This window comes from Drosophila subpulchrella, chromosome X, assembly GCF_014743375.2.
Source record: "Drosophila subpulchrella strain 33 F10 #4 breed RU33 chromosome X, RU_Dsub_v1.1 Primary Assembly, whole genome shotgun sequence".
NCBI classification, from domain to species: Eukaryota; Metazoa; Arthropoda; class Insecta; order Diptera; family Drosophilidae; genus Drosophila; species Drosophila subpulchrella.
In genome coordinates, this window is record NC_050613.1 from 8,091,801 (window position 1) to 8,118,185 (window position 26,385).

Here is a 26,385-nt window from a genome sequence, read left to right on the forward strand (position 1 = left end):
TATATCTGTGTGTGGAGAGAACCCTCTTCATCGCATAAGCTGGCCACAATTGCTTAAATAAAATTGACATCAAAAGTGCATCACTTACTTTGCCCAACAAATGTTTCTTTGATTTTATTTTTAAGTTTATGAAACTATAGCAATACACATAGTATAATTAATATCTGAAGAAAATATCTGAAGAAAATCATTTAGAAAGCAGAAAATTATCCGAATGGCATATTGCATGTTTTTAAATACTGATACAAATCTAAAATCCAGAGCACTCAAAACTGGAGTTTGAATTGCTTGTTTATGGCTGCTCTTTCTTTTACTTATCGCATTTCACTTTATATACTTTTGTGAGTTTGTTTTCCGGAAAAATTTGTTATAGATATCGAATCATTTGAATTCATTTTCCATAACAGTTTGGCCACTTTTATTGTTGTTGTTTGTTTCCGTGTTTTTAACTCAATTGATTATTTTGATCACGTAAACAAACATCTATAAAATATGTGGCCAAGCTGCTAAGCGATTTGTGGCTTTCCAATAATTTGCATAATTAAAATTATATAACCTTTGTATAATTAAATAATGGAAAGTGCATTAAATGAGCAATAATCGCAGCATATTTATTTGTTTTCCATTCACGATTTAATAACCCCTATTCGTTATTTTAAAACTTTAGCCAAGCTTAGTATTTTTTATATTTCCAGAGCTCGATTTTAATTGCTGAACTTTTAAAGCGCATAAATACATTCGCTATAATTTTAGGATACCCAAGGAGGTTTTGAAAAAAAATATCCTTCAAATACCCTAAAAAGATTGGTAGGAAGTATTTATTTGCCAGAGCTGGCTGTTAAAAATAACTTGTTATTTTAGTTTGTAATGCTGTTTTAGATCATTTTTGATTTGCTTAAATAAATTTTATTATTATTGTTTTATTCTATGAACAAGTTTGTAATGCAAGTTTTTGGAATATTTCTTTGCACTTGTAACTATTGTATTTGAAATATTTTTAAACCCCAGACGGATCTTAATTATAGCTGAATATGAAAGTGCGTCAAAACTTCAATTAAGATGGGTTAAAAAATTAAAAAAAATTAAATTCTTGTCGCTGTATTCCGCTGAGGTCAGCCTTAACCCAAAAAATCGGTCAAATATCCTTTTGCCAGCCGCTGGGTCAGCGTTCTGTGACCAATTATAATTTACAACGACCCCCGCCACTGGGTGGCAGGGGGTCAAATATTCCCCAGTTGCTGACACGTCAAACATGGGCCGTAGTTTACGGCGTCGAACGCAAATTTCTCGTCTTCATTTTGATTAAACGCAAACAGGGTGGCAGGAAAAAAATTAGTTGGCTTTTATGCAAATGCATGGCGACGGCCCACGGAATATTCCCGGGGCCGGGTTCTGGCCATTTGACTGCTGGTATCTATCTGCGGGGGGTCCGAGGCCAAGAGGCTGCCCTATCGCTTCCATCTGCAGGTAACCCCTTGTCAGGAATAGCCGGAAAAGCGGTAGAAAGTCGTGGAAATCGAGGGAAATGCGGGGAAGGCACCAGCTTTTTTCACCCCCGTCCTTGTTATTATCTTATCCGCTTTCTGTTATTTGATATTTGCGCTTTAATGAATTTTAATGCTATCATTTCTTTTAACGGACTATGCTTATTTTTGCTTTTTCCGTTTCTTTTTTTTTTCTTGTAAATTATTAATAAGAAAAATTTGCCCTTACGCTTCAGTTTTTCAATCTTTTTTCCCATGTTGTGAGTTTTTGGGCAAGAGATTTTAATCGTTTTAAAATTTGCTTTCCCTGACTTGAAGTCAAGGCCACAACAGGCACCCACCCACACCCACACCCACAGCCACAGCCACAACCACACCCACACACAGACAGCCACACACGCACACCATCGCTCACAGGCACCGCGGATAAAATATCACGCATACGCCGCGTTGTTTCGCTGCATGTGAGAGAATTCCGTGGCTGGCATCGCTCGCTGTAAATTGTAATCATCAAAGCGTTTTCTCAGAGTCGCTTGGTGTTACTTCTTACAGTGAGTGTGCCAGTCCGTACACACAGGGAAAACCCTTGGAATCCCCTTGGAAAATATCCCATTGAAAGACCGAAAAAAAATCCAACTTTGGCAAGCCGAAGTTTTTATACCCTTGCAGTAAAAACCAGAGTTAGGTAATTGCACCAAAAACCTCTATACCAGACTTATGATACATTCTGCGGAATTGGATACCACTGATGGTATCCTCATAAGACTGGTTTAAACAAAATAACAATAAAACTTATAGACTTAGAAAGCTTATAATATGACTGAAAGGGAATATTGTTGTCTGACTTTCGAAAAACCTTCTCATAGTAAAAATATCAAGGAAAAACGCTATAGTCGAGTGCCTCGACTATCAGATACCCGTTACTCAGCTAAAGGGGGTTCTTGAATCCTTGTTCTTGAAATCCGTGTAAGAAATGGTGAGAAGAGAGTTTTGAGTTTATTTAACAACTTTTTGATAAGTATACACTAAGGACTGAACTAATAGTTTATTTGTACATACAATGTACTTAAATACCGCCAAAAAAAAAACATTTTCAACTCAAAAATGTCGTTCTATTTTAAAGAACATTTTCAACTCAGATGAGAACGTCAGAATTTTCTCTGTGAACCCTTTAGCTCTTAAGGTTTCCGAGATTACAGCATTTACACAAATGGACGGACAGACGGATGCTGATCAAGAATATGTATTCTTTATGTTAACTACTTTTCCCCGACTACAATATATCCTTTTATTACAAGTAACGGGTATAATCATAGGAGAGTATAAAAATGTGCCAACTTTATTAGGTAAATATCTTGTTATTTTCACATTATAAAATATAGAAGTCCGATTTTGATAAGACTCATTACATCCTAATGAAATCGTTTCAAGCATCCATATTTTGATTTATAAATATTCAAACAGCAAAAACCTTTTTAGGCAAAGGATAATATAACACTTATATTATTATTAATCTTAATATTAGAACATACATCAATATAATCCATATAGTATAATACATTTACATATAAACTTCATCGGATTAAAGATAATACCTGCTGCAAGGGTATAGCGAGCATGGCCGGGAGTGTATTTGCATTTGATTTTCATTTCGATTTTAGAGCTAGGAAACTGATTTAAAGAGCGGAAGCGTCAACGGAAGCGGAAACGGAAACGTCGCCGGCAGCGGAAGTGCAAGTAAAAGTGAATGTGAAGTGTAATGCAATGGCTTCGTGATGCGATCATCTATACACGCACACACGCACACGCACACTAACACTAGCTCACACACGCACACACTGGCCAACAAAATCAAACTCACAAAAAAAAGGAACACCTAAAGTCACTGGAAAGTCGGTGACGTGGCAACGCCTGTCACGTTGCAGCCATTAGACGTGACTTGCGAAAATTTCCACATTTCCGAAAGGGTTTTATGTGTCTTCAAGAAACCAAAGAAATTCGCAACCAAAGTCAAGAAACGGTGATTTCATCTTAGATTTACAGGGAAACTAAATAAAACAATTCATTAATATTTGGTACATTTTGGGAAGTACATTAAATGGGTGCTATAGTTTGAACATTATAAAAAAATGTTGTACAAAAATGGGAAACAAAATAATATTATACTCTACTTTATCCAATTAACTAATTACCTTGAATGTTAGCTTTCTAATTACCTTTATAACCGAATTTTTTTAAAGCATTGTCGTCGGTGCGCAAATGTCTTGGCAAATAAAATAAAAAAAAATAGAATTGTTTGAACATTATAAAAAAATCAAAATGGTGAAGAAAAAATAATTGTATATTCTACTTTATCCAATTAACTAATTACCTTAAATGTTAGCTTTCTAATTACCTTTATAACCGAATATTTAGAGAGCATTGCCGGTGCGCAAGATGTCCTGGCAAATAAACAAAAAAATAGAATTTTCCCCAACTTTTGTTTGCTTGATTTGTTTTTTTGTTTGCCGCTTGTCGTTTGTCGTTTGATTCCTTTGCATCTTAGCGGAATTGGTTTCCTTTTACTTTCCCTTCCTTTCCTTTTGTTCTTGTGTCCCGATTGTGTTGCCGTGTTTATTTTCGCTTTCACCGCCCACACACCCCACACACACATATATCTATTGTTATTCGTTTGTTTTGTACCTAGGGCCAACTTTGATAACAGACTTTTCTGCAAATGGCAGCTGCGGAAAAGCCTGTGGTTGGGGAAAAATCGAGGAAGTTCGGGCGCAGCCGAAATCGAGATGAAATCGTAGCAGTGAAAAGTAAAAGCAATTTGAAAACCAATTTCCCAACTTTGCCTGGCAACAATTAACAAACAATCGAATGCAAATAAGCCAATAGAAAAACAACAAATCGAGAGTGGATCGTGTTGAGTGTTTCCCCCTTCCAAAAACCTACTTGACCCATAATGCCCCCATTGACATCATTAATGACACCCAAAGTGTCCTCCATTTAGGCCGAACAAGCCGAAACGAGAATGTTTTTTGGGGGTTGACTTGGCTAAATGCAAAGCAAATAGCCGTGGCTAAAAGGGAAATTCCTGAAAAGTCCAAAGGCAAGCCGGCCAAAAAAAGTGAAGAAACAAGAGAGAGAAGTCGATGCCATCGACTGTCAGATACCCTTTACTCGGCAAAGTGTACTGCGAGCACTCAGGGAGTGCGAGGGAAATAGAGAGTCCAAGACTGGACCCTTTAAATAAATAGCCCGAATTGAACTTAAAATTTTTGGCACATTGATAATTAAAACAAAACATCATTTAAATTTTAGCGTAATGGGCAAGAAGCTCAAGAATCTACATGCCAAAATCCCAACTTACTAGCTTTTATAGTCTCCGAGATTTAAGCATTCATACGGACGGACAGACGGACGGACGGACATGGCTAAATCGACTCGGCTTGATCCTGATCAAGAATATATATACTTAACAGGGTCGGAAACGCTTCCTTCTACCTGTTACATACTTCCCGACGGATCTACACTCAAAAAAAAACCAAGCCCAAATGCAACAGCTTTAAAATGGGCAATTATTTTCTTTCAATAACGTTTCAATCTTAAACCAGCATTGCTAAGCTGAGAACATTTAAGGGCGAAATCAAGTATGAGATGTTCTTGATTCAAGAAGTTATTTTGCTTAAATTAAGTACGAATTTTTCTTTAAAAAAGTCTGAATTATAAGAACAAAATTTTTATAGAATACAAATTTGCCAAAGAATCAAGGTTTTATTAATTTTTGTACAAATATAATCCGATTTATTCATCCATCAAGTTCAAGTTATTCTCATAAAAGTATTAAATGTGTTTTTGTACTTACGAAACATTTTTGAAAAATCACTTACCTCTCCTAGGACTCGAGCCCGCAACCTTACGCACTGCAGGCGGATATCCTAACCGCTCGGCCAATTTCATCTTATTTAAGGATATTAAAACCATTTTTTTCTGAAATTAAGTACTTGTAGTGATCAATTATGTATCTTTGTGGTTACCAAGAAAAATCTTTTTTTAACATATTATTCTTAGATTAAGTAGAAATCGTACTTGATTTGTTCTGTTTATTGAATAATGTTCTTGAATCAAGCACATTTTTTTATGATTTGGGGCTCAAGTATGATTTATTCTTGTTTCATGAACGCGCAGCATATTCATTCTTAAAACAAGACCAAAAAATATTTTCCGAAATCAAGTACAAGTCGCGGTTAAAATGTAGATTGAGTTTTTTACTGAGTGTAGTATACCCTTTTACTTTACGAGTAATGGGTATTAAGTAAAAGTCGAGTACAACGAAAAACGATGCGCAACAAATTTAAATGGCAAGATACAAAAATGTCAAGTGTTTTACTTGACACGGGGAAATGGAGGGAAAATGACACTTGGGGGGATATAGAGTGACAACCCATGGATTAAGGATAGGATTTCGAACATATATATATATATAATATATATATATATAAGTACACCGGAGTGAGGGACGAAAATGGCCTTGAATTAGTCACTTGCTAAATTATGTCCTTCTGCGAGACATTAAATTAGTGATGTCAAGCTATATATCTTATGTACCTATGGCTTTCTGAATTATATTATATCTGTTAAAATGTCATATGAAATCAAATGAAAAGGAAATATTGCAACGACAACAACATTGATGGAATCAATATTTTTTGTTTTCTCTATATAATCAGACACATAAGAGCTTCTCATAGAGAACGTTTTAAAATTTTTTGAATGTTCATATATTTGTAACTGATAAAATTTAAGTCTTACATTCTTGAAATTAAATAATATTTTATGAAAAATTTATTATTTACAAAATATTAATAAACTAGCTTTAAAAGTAAATGGAATACCTATTGATGTTCTCTTACATCTAAAGGGCATCAATACTTATGGACCATTTTGAGCACAGTAACCTTTTAAGCTCATATGCCATTTCCATGAAATATTTAACAATACAAATCTTTGCCTTTTGGTTGTATCCAAGAAAACGTACGTATTTATTTGGACCTAACTTTTATGAACAACATTTTAAAATCGCCTTTGGACCCGTTTTGTTTGACATCGGACTATATGTGTTCCCGCCCTTTTCCCACTTGATCCGACTTTCCATTATGCCGCGAGTCATTTGCCAAATGTCAGCACTTTATGCTAATGCAATGTTGCGTGATCCTTGAAAGAATTGTCATCGTCGCTGGGGAATGGGTTTCGGGTTGGTTTTGCTTGGGTTAGCTTGGGTTCGCTTAGGTCTGCGTGGGTTGGAAGAAGGACGTTAATGGCTAATGGATTTCCGCGACGCATCAAAACATAAAAAGCGCCCCAGATGAGTTGGTTGAAAAGTGGACGACCGTGTCATTTAAATGGCCAACAAATCCCGCCCAGTCATGTGGCCCAAACTGCATTGTTGGCCAAAACTACAGGGTTACAGCCATGGTCACGAGCATTTTGTGTTGCGTTCTGTTGTGTTGTGTAAGCGGATATCCTTGTGGCGAGGAAATGAATGGATGGATGGACGGCTGATGAGTGGATGACGCAGCAGGTTTCGAAAGCAGGATTATCGCGGAATGGATTTAAAATATCTGACATCCCAACCCATGAGGGTTTTGACTTTGATGTTACTGAATCATTAGGAATTTAGGAATTAGGAATATAGAACCATTTTAACTAACTTATTTTCTACTTAGAATATACAATATTCTAAAGTTTTCAGCCAGTTAATATTTTGGTAAAATGGTAAAGTTTTTGTTAATATTTGTATTATTTTGACAATAATTACCCGATCGATCCTATGGCAGCAATATGATAAAGTTGACCGATTTTTTAAAAATTTTATTCGATCTTCTGAAATATTAAAAGAATTATATTCCCAAGAGTAGAAGTTAATGTGTCAAAAAACACCGAAGTAATAAATTTAAACATATACGATAGTAAATATAAATGGAACGTTATCTTAAAACTTCTGTAATTAGTTTTTAGTTTTCTAAAAGTCGGAAAGCTCTGTACATTTATACAAATCTCCCACAGAACCGACCTCTAAAAGTTAGCTTCCATTCTTGTTTTGTATTTTATTTGATTTTCCTAAGAGGATTTAAATGTAATTTTAAATTAATATTCATTAGGCCTTCTTAACTGAAACAATTAAAGCTTGACACTTAGTTGAATTGAATGAATCTCTTTAGTTACCTTAATTCCATAAATCAATGTAATCAATGTATTCTAAAGCAAACTATTAACTGTTTCTATTTGGGTTTTAATTACTCACTGAATATAACATCGGTCTGTTAAATTATCCATTATTTACTGATTAAATTGAGCTCGAAACAAGTGGATTTTTATTTGATTGAATCTGCATAAGGGTACTTGTTTATATTTGGCGTAAAGCCCACAATCGCTCCAGTTTGTTCTTTCAATGTTTACATCTGAAACCCACTCCAATTGCGGCTCATGTGTCTAAAATGGTATTTCAATTGCAACACTCGTGCTGCCACACAAATGCACACAATCGCATCTCAATATGGGTATTGGAAATGTTTGCACTTACCACACATACCATCAGTGCTTTGCACCAGTTCCAAATTGACTGTGGAACAGGAGATGAGAATTTACCAACAATTGTGGCTATAGCTTGGTAAATCAAGGATATTACCATGATTTATGAAACAGAGTTAGCCAATAAACATAGCCACGTCTTTGGAAAAATATTTACTTATGAAAATTTCAACTCATTGAGACAATTAAAAACCTTATATAAGTAAATAACCTTTAAAGTATCGATGTCGTTTCTTTTTTTATGGTTTTGTCTTCTTAAATGTTACACAAATTTTTTGTCAAATATACGTTTTTCAGTTGTCAATAGACTAGGTCATTAAACAATGTCTGGGTTATGAACATTTTATGAATCATATTTTACTAGAATTAAACATGATAAATAATAATTTAATTGGTTTTCTATATGGATTTTATTTTGATTTGATTTTTCAGATATCTTAATATCTTATCTTATCAAATATCTTAATATCTTTAAAATGCTGCGTTAAAAAAATGTATGGAATTTTGTACACTTTATGAGTGAAATCTTTCTGTCCGTCTGTCCATGTGAAACCAATGTGCTACACTTTAATTTGAATACGAATACGATTTTTGCCATTTTAAAATTTTAAATACACTTCCAACCATCTATATTTTAGTCGCATTTTTGCGACTCTTCTTGGTTTTCAGTAGCGCAGGCCATTAAATATCTTCAAAATGAATAACATTTTAGGAATCATAATTTATTGGAACTAAAGTTTTTAAATATATACCTATGTGCTACACTTTATGTAACCATTTGACTACGATTTTTACCATTTTCAAATCCTGAATACATTTCCAACCATCCATATATTTGCATACAAGACGACTCCTCTCGGTTTTCAGTAGCGCAGGCAATTAAATGTCTTCAAAATTAATAACATTTTAAGAATCATCATTTACTGGAACTAAAGTTGTAAAATATATACCTATCTATCCATATTAAATTCGATTTTTTCCATTTTTAAGTCTTAAATACATTTCCAACCATCCACATATTTCCATAGAAGACGACTCCTCTCAGTTTCCACTGTCGCAGGCCATATCTTCAGTTGTGAAGGACCCCTGCTCGCGTTCTATTTCCACTCCGGCTGCCTGGATCTGCCCCTCGTAGAGCTTCTCAGGTTATGGACCAGCCGCAGTATCCCTATTCCCGAGCTATTTACGTATACATATTGTGTGGCCGGGTGTCAGTTGGTCTGATTTGTTTGCCTTCGCCGCCTTGACAAGTGGCCATTACAAGTGGCAAGATGGAACATTTGCCCGGCCAGCTTCCGGTTGCCTTCGCTTTCGTTTTCGTTTTCACTCCTCCCACGGGAGGATGGCCATCAATTTGACCATGTTTGTGTTTGTTTTCCTCTGTTGGTTGTGTTGCATGTTGCCGCCGTGCAGCAGCAGCAGCAGTTGCAGCTGCAACACGAGATGTTGCTGTCGGTTGGGCAGATGAAAAATTAACCGGCTGGGATGTAATTTGTATGGGGAAAGGGCCCAGAAACAGGAGCAGCAGCAAGGGATAAAGAAAAGCGCCAAAGTGAGGCGTAAAGCCGGGCTACCCAAAATGGGCCAAGAAGCGGATGCGGGGGCGGTTTAACTGGCCTTAAAAAATAAATTATACATATTGCATATCCGCGGGCGCTGCGCACGCAATTTTACACGCACACACACGAACAGCCCACGAAAAATCTGACCGACTCGAAATCCACAATCGTAACCATAGCCGCCTGTGGGGGTCTCAGGACCCTGATCCTTGCAAAAAATCACATACCCTCAATTTTGGGACCAATCTTAGTAAGGGTTTTCGTTGCCAAATTTACGTGGAAATCATTTTAAAGAAGAATTTACAAAGGATTTGTAAGTGCTATTTATGCTTTGTAAACTTGAACGTAAAATATTTACAGCAACGTAACACTAATAAATTTATTTATGTTTATATAAGCAAGGAGCCCCCAGATTTTTGGTAGTTTCCTTAAAAAAATTATTCAATTCAAAGCTATATTTTTCAAAAATTAAAAAAAAAGCCATCAAAGATAAATTTTAAATAGGTTTAAGGTTTAGAAAGTCTTGCTAAAGACTAAATAACAATCTCAAGTCTTACATAGTAAATATATGTTTGCTTGCCCTTTTTTGGATTATTAAAAAAGTATTATAAAATTGTATTTCTAAATTGAATTCTAAATTGCTTGAAATTATTTTTTCTGTTTAGTTCGTATGTCGATTTTTGAAGGGAAATTCATTAACGTAATTCATTAGCTTTTAAAACATAACTTTAATACAGACTTAAATATTTCATGTACAATTTTCGCGATGAATGGGTAATTGGAGACATATTGTGGTTATTTATACATTTTAAATGCTTATTTATTTAACTTAAGATTAAAATCTAAAAGCTAACTAACGGGGTTTGAGCACTAGGAACTATGGCCATCGGCTCGGCTCAAACATTTTAAAATCATTGAACATATCTCTCGCCTTAAATATGTCTTGAATAAAAATTATTAATTTTTTTAATATCGAATATGTTTACCAGACTATTATATATAGGGTACCAATGCCAAACCGCAGAGAAAGAGCCAAAGCAAGCGATTTCATAGCCTACTTAGCGGCGCACGATGCGAGTTATTCAAATTTGAATTAGGCAGGGCCACCATTTTATGGCTCCCACTGTCTGTCTGTCTGTGTGTGCGTGTGGGTCGTTGTGTGGTTGTGTAGATGTGTGTGCCCTTTGTGGGAGGAAACCCAAAAATATGCAGCATCTGCGTGGTACCCAAGCAAAACTTGGGGCATAAAATGAGTGGCACATGTGACGGCAACGGTGAGCGCTCCTTAATTAGATCATAGTTCCCCATCGTGACGCAGGGCAACGTTTTACTGCCATCTCGGTGAAACACGAACCAGAAACAAGAACACAAAGAGCCCAAGGAGCATGGAGGAACCAGGACCAAAACACCATCAATGTCATGCCCGCCCATCATCATCCGCATCACTGTACAGTGGGGCCAGGGGCTAGAAATTCTATTAAAAACTAATAAAATGTAACCATTAAATGAAATAACTTTTTCCTAATAATATTAATTAATATTATTCATTATTAATATTATTAATTAATCAGAAATCTCACGGATTTTAGAATCACTCAAAACCATGTCTAAAAGTATGAAAAAATGAAAAATGTGTAGCTTGAAACATTTTGTTGCATACTTTTAGACACCTTAACATTTTTCTTTAACATTTTTTTTTCTTTTATACTAATATATTTAGATCTTCTATCAAAACTCATAAATCTTTCACTAGCTCTATATTTTCCTTGGCCCTTGGCCCACTGTCCCTCGGCTAGAGAGTTGTGGCACATTATTGACTCACGCGCCGCATCGAATTTCCAACTCAATCATAGACAGAAAGCCGGCTGGGAAAAGGGCAAATGGCGGTGGGATGCGGAAAATGGGAAATGGGAAGTTTCGCCTGCTTTATGACTGGCAACTCACGCGACGCCACTCGCCAGCGTTTACGGTATTTGCATTTTAATTGAATTGAACTAAATTATTTTGTTTAGAGTTAAAGGAATTGCCAGCCATTGAAAGCCTCAAAGTAGGCAACAGTTTCGCGAGAATGTAAAAGCCACAAGCCGCTAAAAAGTTGCGCGAAACTTTGACATAAGACTCTGGCCGCAGGAAGAAAGTGAGATTGTCAGCGGGGGCTCTTGGGGCGCTAAGAAAACTTTTCTAATGGAGGGGCTTACACGCCGTAGCTGATTGGGCGGCCATCTTACCCAAACTCAAATCCAGACTGCACCTTGGTAATTCAGAGTAAAGTCCCCTCAAAAGTGAGAGCAAGCCCAAGATTGGCATAAAATAATGCAGTTTTGAGTAAATCTCTTAATGATGTTGATGGCCGGTGGAAAATAAAGTTTTTCCAAGGACTTTGGGACTTAATGCTGGTGAATAACGTTAAAACGAATGTTGATTAATTATCTCGAGTAATTAAAAATTAACCAAGAACAGAACTGAATACCTTAAGAAATTAAAAGGGAGGTGGTACTGAAATCACTAATAAAGGCGTCTAAAAGTATGCAGTCAATAAAAGAGCGGTGTCTTTCGTACTCAACAACATTGTAGCATACTTTTAGATACCTTTATAAGTGGTTACTTTGTACTATTTAATGTTTCTTATATATATACAAGTTACTAAAAAAAATCGAATGCCCCGATGACACACCCGATTTAGATGAGTTCTGCGAGGAGTATCCGCACAACCTGATGCCCACTCCTGGTTACTGGATCGAGTGCTCCCGCCAGAAGATCTCCATGCCCACGCCGCACACCATTTGGGATGAGAGCGACTCGGAGCACGAGGACATCCGGGCAGGAAGTGCCAGCGATGCCTACCTCGAGCGCGAGTGCAGCGATCTCTACGAAGACGACGAGGACTCGGAGGCCACGCCCAGGTGAGTTTAACTGGACCTGTTGCTGTTCTCAAAGAAAATGGAGATATATCACCATTGAGATTTTATTTTTTTGATGAATTTTCAATCTGAACATACATAAAAATATTTCCGAAGAACTATGTATAATACATATCTTTTTATATGATATGATACATATTTTCATATGATCCCTGTAGTCCCCGCAAGAAGACCACCATCGAAGAGCAGTGGGACCAGCAGGGCGCCTTCGAGCTGATCTCCGTGGAGCAGGAGACGTACGAGAAGTACTTCTACGGCACCGAGCACTGGAACTACTTCACCAGCGACGAGGACCTTGGTCCTGTCATCCTGTCCATCAAGCAGGAGACGCTCAACGGACGGGATCAGTTCCGCATTCTGGTGCGGGCTGGATCCTACACAGTGCATGGACTGATACCGGCCTCTTGTGTGTTTGCCGATAGGTAAGATTACTGATAAAAACACTATAAACAAGAAAGAAAACTAGATTCATAAAAGTGTAACTTCCTAATGTAATTTGAAAATATTACCATTTTACAGATATAATCGCGAGGAGGTAGTTAGATCTTTAGGTAAAGAAGTTAATTTAAATCCACCCTTAACGTTAGGACAATTACCCGATACGCCAGAGGAATTATTAAAATTAGATCAGGTTTGTACTTATCTGATGGCGTAAAATAAAGTTTGTATTTTAAAATACACGATTACCGCTCGATAGGTTTTTATAAAATCAGAGTTAAAAGTTGGCGTCATATTTGTCAAAGAGGATCAGTATACCGAAGAGCAAATTCTGGACAATAATGAAAATTCACCGCTCTTCGACGAATTCCTCACGCTTCTGGGCGATCGAGTCCGGCTGCGCGGATTTGATAAATACAAAGGTGGCCTTGATACGGTGCACGACCTGACAGGTGAGTGGAACTACATATTTTTATATTTTACAATTTCAATTTTACTTTTTAAAATTTGTTTTTAAGAAAATCTAATATTTTTTCTTATATCCAGTAATTTTAAGATTGCCATTTAATCATTTCTAAATATCATTAATTACTTTTAAGTATTTAAATCAGCAGTCGCCAGCAAATGATCGAGTGCCGACCGCTGAAATAATTGATTTTGTTTTAGTTTATTTTTATTAATACTAGATGTGCTATCAAAAATTAATATATTTATTATCTAACCATGAAAAACCCAGACATACTTAATGAAACGGTTTTAATATTTTCCATAATCTTTGTACACCATCTTTAAAGGTCTCTTCTCCGTCTATACGAACTGGCGCAACATCGAGATCATGTTCCATGTGTCCACTTTGCTGCCATATGAGAAGCACGATCCGCAGAAGCTCCAAAGGAAGCGCCACATCGGCAACGATATCGTCTGCGTGGTCTTCTTGGAGGCGGATAACACCCGCTTCAGTCCCGCCTGCATCAAGAGCCATTTCCTGCACACCTTTATCCTGGTAAGTCCTGATTACCTTTATTAATACTAGTCACACACATATAATATAAAGTATACATCATTTCATATTAATATTTATTATTACATATTATAGTTTAAGAACAAATCGTTTTTGTTGTTATTATTATTATTACTAACATTATTATTACACAGAGAGTACTCTTACGTTCTCATCTGAGTTGAAAATGTTCTTAGAAATAGAACGACATTTTTTAACATTCAAAATGTTTTCATTGTTCTTGAATCAAGTAGAATTGGCGATATTTACATTGTATATCTTAACAAATAAACTAAACAACTAAAAAAATGGTTAAAAAACCTAAATTTGACTTTTCTCTTCTCACCATTTCATTCTTAAATTGAGAACATGGATATCAAAACGTACTTACATGGTTTTTAAGAACGAATGTTCTCAATTCAAGAACAATGTATTTGAATATCTCTCTATGTGTACTAAACCCCAACTTTCTCTTCTCCAAAAGGTTCGTGTTTCGGCGAGGATCAAACACAAGCCAACGAGATACGAGGTGTCCGTGGTGACCCGCGACGAGGTGGGTGCCTACAAGCCCTACCTGTGGGAGCAGTCCGTTTTCGAGAAGGGCCCGATGTTCCGGTGAGTTTCGACTTCTGGGAACTTCATATATATAAAGAAACCCCCCCCCCAATTTCCCACGGGATATCCCCCCTAAAATCTGGTTTTCCCTAGGGAATGGCTGCTGACGAAGATCGTGAATGGGGAGAGGGCCTCGTATTCGGCACCGAAATTCGCCCGAATGCAGGAGCGAACGCGATCGCAGATGCTCGAGGATCTGGTGATGAATCTATCGAATCATGCGGAAACTGGACAGATACCGAAGCCGTATAGAAGGGGCAGTTGGCGACCGATCGGTGAGGATGAATATATCAAAATGTTGCATGCCCGAGTCCTAGACAACAACACACATCACGAACAGCAGCAGCAGTTGCTGATGCAGCAGCAGCAGCAGCAGCAACATATGCCGCACTTGCAACACTTGCCGTCGCACAACATCTGCTGCTATTGCAATAACAATGCCAATGAGTTGCAATCACACAACAACAATAACAATAAAAACAACAACAACAACACTACAGCCACACACAGACACAACAACAACAACAATTACTATGAGCAACAACAACAGCAACAGCCACTACTTGAGAGCCAACAGCAACAACAATTGGTGCCACAACAACTACTGCAACACCTGCAACATCTGCAATTGTCAACGTCGTCACTCACACACACGTCGTGTTGTGCCATGTTGCACCTGTGTGCGAGGCATAGTATGTGTGCCACGCCCCCGGACCACCTTTCACCGCCCCCTTTCACCCCTTTCCCCCTTGGTCCGCATGTTTTTTGCCTGGCTTTGATGAATGACTACTCAATATATACATTTTCCTTGGCTCACCAGGAACATTAAAGAAAATCCCAAATGCAAATTATTAAAACCGATGTGGGCCAGATCTTTGGGGATTTATCTCTATTACAAGTGAGGAATATCATAAAAAGTTAATAAAGTGTTCTCATGATAAGTCTTAAATCATATATCGAAGCCTGGAAATTTGCAAGGTTTTTGGGGTTTCAGAATTAGATAAAAAATCATAAAAATAATTTAGTTGGTTTTTTTATAGACCTTATAGTCAATCATGTTTTTGAAAGAGGCATCTAATTTATTTAGTTCTGAAAACTGTATCAGATGTATATACTTAAAACATCTTTTAGGGCTTTTTGTTCAATTAAATAGTTATTTATTTACTTAAATGAATACCAGTATCGATGCATGTTTGTATAGACAACATCTAATGCTTGATGTATATATTTACTTTATACTTTACTTCGTAAATGAGTAAGATATTATAATTGATTTTGCAAATTTAGCACCATTAGTTGGCAACGAAAAATGTCTAACGTAAATAAAAAAGTTAGTTCAGTCATAAAGTTAAAGATATCCTTTTTTGCGCAAGAAAGGAGCAAGCTCTTTAAATCAGCTTCTATCTTGCATTTCCTTTCCTTGGCCTTTAAGCAAATCGCTAAGATTTTCTACTTTCCGTCCGACTTTAAGGAGATTTATAAACAAATCGCGAGAACAAATTGCAGGCATTACTGGCAGGCGAACAAAAAATAAAAAAAACGAAAATAGAATAAAGGACATTTGCATTTGGTCCTTTGTGACACGGCTGCTGTACGAGTATGTTTGATTAATCGTTTTGTCTTGCTTTCGGTTGAACTTTCACCCGCTGAGAGGGAGGGAGAGGCAAGAGGCAGAGAGCTGGAGAGAGAGAGAGAGGGAGAAACACACACTGACACTTCCGTTTCCGCCATTAACACATCCGGCTGTGTTTGTGCCCACCGGAAACGTGCAGTCGTCGCTCGAAGCAATCACAGGGCTGTCTCACTTTCTCCTACTTTCTCCCCCTCCCCCCCCCTCTCTCTCTCGTGTCAACTCTGACCCCCCCACAAGGACAATCTGCTGGTCCTTTATCTGCGCACACCGACACTTGTCCGGCCAAGAAATATTGTTCATGTTTGTGTTATTTTATCAGTGGGGGGATATCTATTGTTCCAGCCTCCCATCACCACCCACAAAACCACCCACTGAACACCACCCAGCCTAGGATGTTGTTGCTGTTGTTGGTGGTGTGTCGTTGCTGTTGCTGTTTGTTGTGATTTTGTTTGGATTTCTTGTTATTTATTTGTTGTTATTTGTTGCACTAGACAACACAAATCTAATTTGATTTATTCATGCACACTTACACACCCACAGAGACCACCGTCCCCCGCTCACACACACAAACACACTGAGAAAACCCGGAAGTGATCCCCCAATGGGAACTATCCGTATTGATATTATGTAAATTACTGCCCCAATAGTTTGGCATTTCCATTTCAATGCGATTGGGGAACTGCATAATTTCGGGGTTCTATAAGTTTACATTGTACACTGTACGAACACAGCTGTGTTCATAATAATAGGAGTGGTCAACAAGCAATAATTATATAGATTTACCTTATAAAGCTAATGAAAAAGTTAAAAAAAAAGTTACACTAAATACGAAAATGGTTTTTAAACAGTTGATTTGCTTCATGTGGCGTGCAATCTCGATTGAATTTGCAAAATATTGATTTTTATTCGGTTATAACTTTATAATTGGTAGTCCGATTTCAATAATTTTTGGCTTGTAGATGGGTATTGTTAATAAGAACGAACTCTCATTCAAATTTTGCCAAAATATTGGACGGGTTTTAGTGTTTTAGTCGTTTGTGGGCGTTAAAGTGGGCGTTGCGCTGCGCAGGAAGCCCAAGAATCTGCATGCCAAAACGTTCTAGTTTCTATGGTTTCCGAGATCAAAACCAGACTTTAATTAAATAAATATAAAACAAATGAAGTAAGTTTAAAATCCTTTTAATATTTTCAGTTCAGCTATTATTTTGTAACTGAACTCAGCTGTATGCATATATGTATACTCATAGAACCACTCAATTATATGGTCAGTGGAGACTTTATTGAACTTATATCTCCCAGTTTTAATTATTCGATTGTGTATGTTTATTGCAACCACCTTCATAAATTCCACTTAAAATGCAATAAAACCAGCCACACAACGAGATGTGTGATTGGGTCTATAAGGGTGGTGCCTCATCTCCCTTTTATGATGTTTGCCATATGCCACATGATGCCAAGGTTCTTTCTTTCTCAAAAATAAGTCGTTAAATTCGAAAAAAATTGGTTCTATTTGTACAATACTTTAGATTAAAATTGTTAAAGAAGATTTAGAACAGTTACAACATTTTTACCCTCCCTGCACACTTAAACACAGTCTTAACCATATTTACATACGAAAATAAGCATGCCACATGCATGACTTTTAACTCTCAAAGAAATTTCTTTCAGCGACTACATCCCAATGATTTATATAGTGATTTTTGAATAGAGTTGAAATTAAAAAGTATCCGAGTGATAAGGGAATTTGTTTCTATTGTTTTTTCGCAGGTCACATGCGACCCTCGTCACCACTTCTGGATTCCGTTCGCGATCAATTCGAGGACTACGACCAGCTGGCCAAGGACTTTACCCGCGTATTCCTAAACGAAGAACCATCGTGCCTGACCAACGCCCATCTCTTCGATGTCGTATTCCTGGTGGGCCAGTCCAAGCAAAAGGCTCGATTTATCGGGGTCCGGGCGATCCTTGGTGTGCGGAGTCGAGTCTTTCAGGTTAGTTTCATGGAATTTATAGGTCGAATTGCTATTCGCCTTGAAAAACATCACTCTTAATAACAAAATGCAAACAAATTGGTTACAAACATTGATGGCAGTGCTTATGAGTGCCAAACTAAATTTCCACCCTAACAACAGTGCGTATGAGACATATAAAATGACGGTATCAAGGTTACTCATAGGCAGTTTGCCGTTATTATAGCTCCATTTTGAATATTTTAAAAACATGGCTTCTTTATAATTTTGAATTTTTAATAATGTTTGAGTTGTATTTTGGAAATACTTGCAAAAAGTATTTTGCAGTGCATAAGTCAATTCTCCCTATGATTTTTTGAACTATAAGTAACAATTACCATCTAAATACTGAGGGGTACCTACATATACATATGGGTACAAAATAAAAGTTCACATACATTTAATAGTTAAGCAGCAGAATAATCGAACATTAATTAAACCCAGCCTAACTTGTATTGTTTCTATTTAGACATATTTAGACTTTTAAGGCAACCCGGAAAATAACATTTATAGATCGAAATCTGACCTTAATTATAGGGGTGCAGTGACGAACGATTCGTTTTTGGAATGTCACTTTTCCAACAATTAATATTTTTCAAAAGTTTAAAAGCAAAAAGTAGCTGACATCCATTGAGCATTTTCCAAAAAAAAATTCAATGGTAAAATTCTAGGGGTGGTAAATACTAATGCTCTTAAAGTAAACCAATATTTTCCACATTTAGAAGGGGCAAAAGAAAAAATCACAAAGTACCAATAACTGTTGCTAAATATCTTATTAATACTTGTATATATTTATCTGACTCTTTTCTCTGGCAATGCTGAAACACATATAAATAGAATAGGTTTTTTTTTTAATTTTTGCTCCACGCTCCTACGCTCCCTTAATATATTTGTATTTTTTTTAGGAAATGCTGTATGGCATTCAGACGGGCTTCGGATCGCCGCAGATTCCCGTGGCGGAGATCTTTGCGCGGCCGGCTCCCTCGCTGGTGTCCCCGCAGAACCAGAAGCCCAAGAGCAACAACTACCTGACCGTTCCCGACTCCGACTCGATCCGGCCCAAGAGCGTGCCCTCGTCGCCGATGGTGAAGCGGGCCTTCTCCCGGCTGGGGACCATCACGGCCGGATGGGGCAGATCGATCCGGAACAAGAACACCAACCAGCTGAATCCGGACGACAAGAAGAAGTGGATCTCGTCGACAGATTGTTCGAGTAAGGGTTTTCAGTCGGTGCAATGCAACCATATCGATGCGTGTTCTTTTCTCTCCGCTCTCTTTTGTTCTCTTCTCTCCTTTCTCTCCTGTGCGATATGTGTTGATTTTCCGCATTTCCACACTACGTAAACTATACGTCCACCGTCTGCGCCCTTGCGTCCTTAAAAATCACCAACTTTGCATCCCTTAAATACCAATCTTAAATATGCAACTTGAAAAACGCACGCCGCACATCTTTGCCTCAACCTAAAAAAAAAAACTCTGCGTACTCTATATAACCATCTCACGATCTCAACTGACTTATATATAAATGTCCTGAACTCTATAAATACACCCGATCGTATGTCTTGTTTCGACCGAACACCAAACCTTATTGTTGTGTTTCTTTTGATGCCATTTGGTTAATCGCCTAAAATATTCTGGACGTTGTTCTTTCGTTTGCAAAAATTTTTACAATGCATCCCTTGTACAATTGGCCAAATAACTATTTTTTTAAATATACCCACTTTCTGTTTGAATTATACTGCACTTGATGTGATCTTTAATATACCTGATAACTCAAATATCCTCAATCAAAAATCATCTGTATGTCTGTATTACCAATGCTTATTTATTTTACCTGCCCCATATACCGTTTAAATTGTTTTTCATAATTTCTTAATTTTAATTTCAACTTTAAACCTCGAAATAATTAAAATAAAATATAATTTACGTATACTTAATATGAAATTCACCACAAAACATTCCCACATTCCACTCCATTTCACCTCTACTCACCACAACTGCTTGCATTTTTACTGTTATGTGATATTTTTGAACAATTGGATTCGACACCAAACTGTTTTGAACTCTTATTTGACTTTCTCTATTACTTTCACTACTTGACTCCTTGTTTCCACTATCCTATATCTACAATCTGTACTCTATATTTCTCTCTTTTGTTAATCTCAACAAAATTCCATTCAACGTGAAACGTAAATTAAACAAACAAACAAAATTTTGTCATTTTCTCATCTCACGTGACTCGCCAAACGCCTCACCACTCCCAAAAAAAATACAAATAAAAAAAAAATAAAAACCCGTCACTCACGCCACTCAAAACAAACTTCTTAACTTAATGCCTTTGGTTTCGCCAATTGTTTTATTGCCGACTGACAAATTATATGATTTGCAATTATAATTTGCGGCTCTTGCTTTGCAATCGATTCTTTTTTCATTTCGTTAATTTTGACGATAACCGATCACCAATAACCGACTAACCGACTAACGACTGTCGACAACCGATGACCGATTACCGATTGACCAACGCCCCCTCTTACTCGATAACACCACCCACTGGCGCCTGCAGACAGGGACAGCAAGGACAAGGACAAGGACAAGCCGGGCAACAACCAGCTGGCCGTGCCACGCCTCTCCGTCTGCGCCGACGCCCAGAAGGTAGATCGCGCCAAATTGGCCCAAACCGAGTTCAACATCATCGAGTTCGATCCGGACACGTTCCGGGTCCTGCTCGACTACCTGCACACGGGCACCTGTCCGCTGACCTGCGTCTCCATACCAGGTGAGAAAACGCGAATTCTTTAGTTCTACGCGATCCCACTGACTAAACTAGCTTGAACTGCGAATTAGGGATGTCGAAAATATATCAAAATATCGATATATCGATGATAATTTGTAAAAAAAATATATTGTCATAGCAATATTTTTTTCGGCCGAAATATCGAATATCGATGTTATTTGTAAATGACATTTTGGTCCTTTCTAATGGCTTTCGGGTTTTTTAGAACTCCTATAAATTTAAAACATTTTTTTTAAATCCTTTTTTGGAGACCGTTTTCCTGGACAAATTCGTGATTATTGCATCAAAATATATAAAGAACCTAAGCTTTCATTATAGCATTCTCGTATTTAATAAAAAATGTGAAATTGATTTGATAATATTTTCCGATTTCTTGAATTTCTTCACATCTTGTTTGTGAAAGCAAATTATTAAGGGTACTGTGCGCTGTGAATTTTAAATGAGCCGCCTGTGATGTCCTCTCCCATTAAAATTTAAAAATTTTTTGAAAAAATAAAAAATATCATCGATATATCGATATTTTAAATTGATGTTTTCAAATATCATTATATTTTTTCAAAAACCAAATATCATCGATACGATATTTTTAAAAATTTTGACAACCCTACTGCGAATAGACTTTAATTTTTTTCGATTTGTATGTGACATAATGAATAAAAAGATTGTACAAGAATTTGTATTAAAACGCTATTGAAATGTAAAAATTTTGGCTGCGAATTCTTAGCAAAGTGTTTTTTTGTTTAACCTGAAGAATGATTCAAAATATTTTTTTAGAATCTTTTATATAAAATTTTTTAAATAAACTAAAAACGAAATATAGAATTTTAGACCATAATGTCTCTTTTTTATTTTAATTATTTTTACAAATACATTATACATTCTAGCTATAAATGCATAATGGGAAATTATATAACTGGTGACATTTAGTTGTACTACAAATATTATTCACAAAGAGATTAGATTTATTTGTAAAAAACTTTGTTTAAATTTTAATAAAATAATCTTTTGGACTTTTTGAAATATGTAAGTTAAGAAAAATGTAGAAAACAATAACAACTATAAATAAATTACGTCTGAAAATGTCAATAATTTATTTCAGATTAATTATAATTATTGTTTAAGTATTGATACTTGAAAATGAAGTGCGACCTATGCAAATTATGGTCAGTTACAGTTTCTTAAAAAAAATTAATTAATTTAAATTTAATTACAATGCTTGAAATAAAAATGTTAACTGATTAAAATTTGCTTAGGCCAAATGTTTTAAGACCAATTTAGCTTATAATTATTATTAATTGTTATTAAATGTATTCCAATCACACTTACATTAAAAACTAACTGATTAGAAAAGATGAAAGATATAAATGGTAAAACATGATTTCCACTTAATATAAAAAAATAAATTATAGATGTATCGTTTCCAATTATTTATTATCTAATAATAAAACAAGAAAGGAAGTTAACTTCGGCAAGCCGAAGTTTGTATACCCTTGCAGTTGTAATTATTAAATTTGATTCGAAGTTCTTAAAAATACAAAAAATGATATTCCCAATAGTATAAGATAATATGTCAAAAACACCGAAGGTATAATTTGTTTCATATTATTTTCCCACCAATTTTCCGATCGTTCCTATGGCAGCTATATGACATAGTCGTCCGATTTTGATAAAATAAAATTCGAAATTCAGAACTAAAAAAATGTTATTTCCAAGCGTAGGAGGTTATATGTTAAAAAACACCAAAGATAGATTTAAAAAAATTTTTTTTTCCAATTGTTCATATGGAAGCTATAAGATATAGTTGTCCGATCCAGCTGGTTCCAACTTATATACTACCTGCAAAAGAAAGAAAACTTTTGAGAAAGTTCCAGCCCGATAGCTTTAAAGCTGAGAAACTAGCTTGCGTAGAAATGGACGGACAGACGGACATGGCTAGATCGACTCGTCTAGTCATGCTGATCAAGAATATATATGCTTTATGGGGTCGGAAACGTCCCCTTCACTGCGTTGCAAACTTCTGACTGAAATCATCATACCCTCTGCAAGGGTATAAAATCGAATCTTGTAGATGCATCTGGTAGATTAAACTCTTCACATTTTTAATAACTTTTTAGTAGTAATTAATAATTATTTGTAATATTTTTGCAGGCCTGCTGTGCGCCGCGGAGCACTACGACCTGCCGGAGCTGCTGCAGGCGTGCTTCCACCACTGCAAGCAGTTCCTCCGCATCGAGGTGGTCTGCCCGATGCTCATCTCGCTGGAGAACTACTACTGGCGCTACACATCCGCCTCCGAGCTGGTCAACATGATCCTGTCGTTCGTGGAGAGCAAGGCGCACTCGCTGTTCAAGTGCCCGGAGTTCCTGCATCTCTCCGAATCGATGGTCCAGATGATCATGTGCCGGGAGCTGCAGACGCCGGAGATCCGCAAATTCGAGGCGATGCTGGCGTGGGCCCAGCACAAGGTGGGCAAGCTGAAGAACCATCCCAACAAGGACACCCAGTTCGAGTTCGAGTGCATTATGGAGCGGCTGACGCGGGATCTGAACCTGTGCCGTATCTCGCCCAGCGAGCTGCTCACCGTCGTCCTGCCCTCCAAGTCGATGAAGAACGAACGCATTATGGAGACGCTCATGGTGCAGGTGAATCTGGGCACCTATCGGATGCCCGAGTTGGATGCGTACCGTCAGCAGTTGCGCCAGCAGGAGTCCGCCGAGGCCACCGTCCAGGTCCACCGGGGTGGATGAGACAGTAAGAATGTGAGTTTCGATTTGGAGCAGCAGCAGCAGCAGCAGCACCTCCAGCAGCAGCATGAGCAGCAATCGGATATGGATGCCACAGTAGTTGTCCACCAGCAGCAGCACCAGCACCACCACCAACAGAACCACCACCACCATCAGAACGCGCAACCCATCGATGCCCGTGCTTATGCCATGGCCTCCCTGGCCGCCGCCCTCGAGATGCAGCATCCGCTGCAGAATCCCCATCCCCTCCAGCACAATGCCCCACGCGACGCCACCGACGAGGAGGTGGAGCTGTATGCCAGCTTCGATAATGCCCCGAGCACCAGCCGGGTGGCCGCCCAAATGCAGGCCGCCAAGGAGGCGCGCCGCAAGAGATGGGCGGCCGATGGGGCCAGCGGGAGCAGCGGGGACGGCGGTTGCGCCAGCGGCAGCAGCGGCAGTGGTCGGCGTTACTAAACCAACCCAGTGTGACTGAGTCAAAATGTAAACCTAATATACGGAAATTCGCCAAACCTTAAATTGAAAAGAAAAACCAAAAAAAAAAAAAAAACCTCTTCAGCTGACAGCTAGAACCCGTTGGGAATTATAGCGTCGTAGAAGTAAAAAACTTCTTTGTTCTACAAAACTGTTCTTACTTTCAGACAAAATTCGCCAAAAAATAAAATTACTATGTACAAAAATCAAGTTTCAATGGCGAATTTCTAATATTTAGGATACACTTTTTAATGAATATAACGAATGAATCTGAGCAGTGATTGGGAGAATATTTTTTACCTAACATAAAAATCTTGAACCGCCTAACCTGAATTCTATTTTTAAAAAATAATTAATTCAAGTGCTTTTTTTATTTTCTAACCATATGCCTTAGCTTAAATAAAAAGTGTATTACTTTGTTTGGCACACTATGGTTCGCAAAGCGATTTGGTTAAAATGTGCATTCTTATTTATTTTAAAAAAAAATTGGTATAAACGATATTGTGTTTCAAAATTATAATAGTTACTAAAGTTAAGTAATTCAAGAAGGATGTCCTTATAAACATAATTTGGACAAAGGCGTTTTATTTTTACATTGCAAAACGTTTTGGAGTTTCGTTTAAAAAATTTCCTTTTTCATTTCAGTCACTCAACTTAAGTCGTAATGTTTGGGCGCCATTTGGTTTTCCTGTCAGTTCTAAATTATCGAAGTTTTAGACATGAAAAAGGAATGTTTCCAGAACAGGTTCCCTTAGTTCTTTATAAAATAATAAAACGTTGTAAAAGAAATTTTCGTAATCTAAATTTTCATACCTAGATAGGCCATTGCATTTGGGCAAATATTCAAATTTATATAGATACTTCTCATCACTGTGTGCGTGGGTGTGTGACTGGTTGTGAGTGATTTTTGTGTGTGAATGCGACTAACCCATCGCTCGAAAGGACGCCCGAACCATCCAAATCGAAACTGACATTGTTAACTCTTACATTCACCCCGGAATGACAAGAGCCCCCGATTTTTAGGGGGGTATTTAGGGAGAGAGCGGAGGGAGACGGCGGCCCAAAACCCACCCCCTCCCGCCACCCTCTTCAGAAGATATTGGTGGAGGATCCCAGGCAAAGGCATAAGCATTTTCTACAAGTATTACCCAACATATATACACTGGTCGGCATATGTATTTTGACAAAATAAAAGTTAAGTATACTCATAACTTGAATATACTTCTTGTAAACTATAGGCATCAATGGAAAGGTAATTTCAATGCCGTTTGAATGATACAATACATTTCTTTACCCATTCAGTACTTATTGAAAAGGACGAATTTGTGTAAATCAACTTTGAAATTTTTAAAAAAAACTTTTTTCCTCGTCTTGAAAACTTAAATTTTTTGATGCAAAAAGTTTCTTCAAACAAAAACAATAGTAACTGCAAAAAGAATTTTTCAAAAATCATTTTTCTTATATTTTTTATGAATTTTTGAAAATGCTTAAAAACAGGCATTTGAGCCATATTTTTGTCTTTTTCATACAAATTTTTTCCGACATTGTCACCTTCAAAAAATCATAAAAAATATAAGCAAAATGATATTTGAAAAATTCTTTTTGCAGTTACTATTATTTTTGTTTGAAGAAACTTTTTGCATCAAAAAATTTAAGTTTTCAAGACGAGGAAAAAAGTTTTTTTTTAAAATTTCAAAGTTGATTTACACAAATTCGTCCTTTTCAATAAGTACTGAATGGGTAAAGAAATGTATTGTATCATTCAAACGGCATTGAAATTACCTTTCCATTGATGCCTATAGTTTACAAGAAGTATATTCAAGTTATGAGTATACTTAACTTTTATTTTGTCAAAATACTTATGCCGACCACTGTATATGTGTACGTCGCGTATGATTGTCCTAGAAAGGTGTGTAGACTAGTGTGTTAAGGAACCACTGTGGCATTCGATTTTTGATACCCACAATCGAAGATACCCAAAAAAATAAAAATAAATAAAATGCAGCAAGGGAAAGCAGTCGCAAAAAAAACGGAAAAATTAGAAAAAAAAAACAAACGCTTACTGATGTAAAACAAAGACTTAAAACTAAAAAAAGGAAACCAAATTAATATGAATGTAAAAGGTAAAAGAATTTT

At 36.9% G+C, this 26,385-nt stretch overlaps 2 protein-coding genes across 9 annotated transcripts in view; both read left to right on the forward strand.

The window, feature by feature from the left end:
• Window positions 1–23,803, forward strand: part of LOC119556455 — a 115,555-nt gene extending 91,752 nt beyond the window's left edge. For 5 of the 8 annotated variants that reach the window (XM_037868695.1, XM_037868698.1, XM_037868697.1 and 2 more), the window contains 11 exons: window positions 12,306–12,525; window positions 12,702–12,965; window positions 13,063–13,174; window positions 13,241–13,433; window positions 13,776–13,984; window positions 14,466–14,596; window positions 14,690–15,288; window positions 17,997–18,220; window positions 19,144–19,450; window positions 20,801–21,013; window positions 23,180–23,803. In XM_037868695.1, the coding sequence (XP_037724623.1) occupies window positions 12,306–12,525; window positions 12,702–12,965; window positions 13,063–13,174; window positions 13,241–13,433; window positions 13,776–13,984; window positions 14,466–14,596; window positions 14,690–15,288; window positions 17,997–18,220; window positions 19,144–19,450; window positions 20,801–21,013; window positions 23,180–23,778 (3,071 nt within the window). In that variant the 3' untranslated portion in view covers window positions 23,779–23,803. The remainder of the gene's footprint in view (window positions 1–12,305; window positions 12,526–12,701; window positions 12,966–13,062; window positions 13,175–13,240; window positions 13,434–13,775; window positions 13,985–14,465; window positions 14,597–14,689; window positions 15,289–17,996; window positions 18,221–19,143; window positions 19,451–20,800; window positions 21,014–23,179) is intronic. The other 3 variants (XM_037868696.1, XM_037868699.1, XM_037868700.1) reach the window with 3 other exon arrangements.
• Window positions 23,804–23,830: 27 nt separating this feature from the next.
• LOC119556460 (homeobox protein B-H1-like) lies at window positions 23,831–25,497 on the forward strand. The gene has a single exon (XM_037868707.1). It carries the CDS (start codon window positions 23,860–23,862, stop codon window positions 24,229–24,231), a length of 372 nt encoding a protein of 123 aa, XP_037724635.1. The 5' UTR covers window positions 23,831–23,859; the 3' UTR covers window positions 24,232–25,497.
• The last annotated feature ends 888 nt before the right edge of the window (window positions 25,498–26,385 follow it).

Excerpts from the sequence above, each read along its gene's own strand:
- LOC119556460 (XM_037868707.1), top strand. The coding sequence starts at position 23,860 with ATGGATGCCACAGTAGTTGTCCACCAGCAGCAGCACCAGCACCACCAC.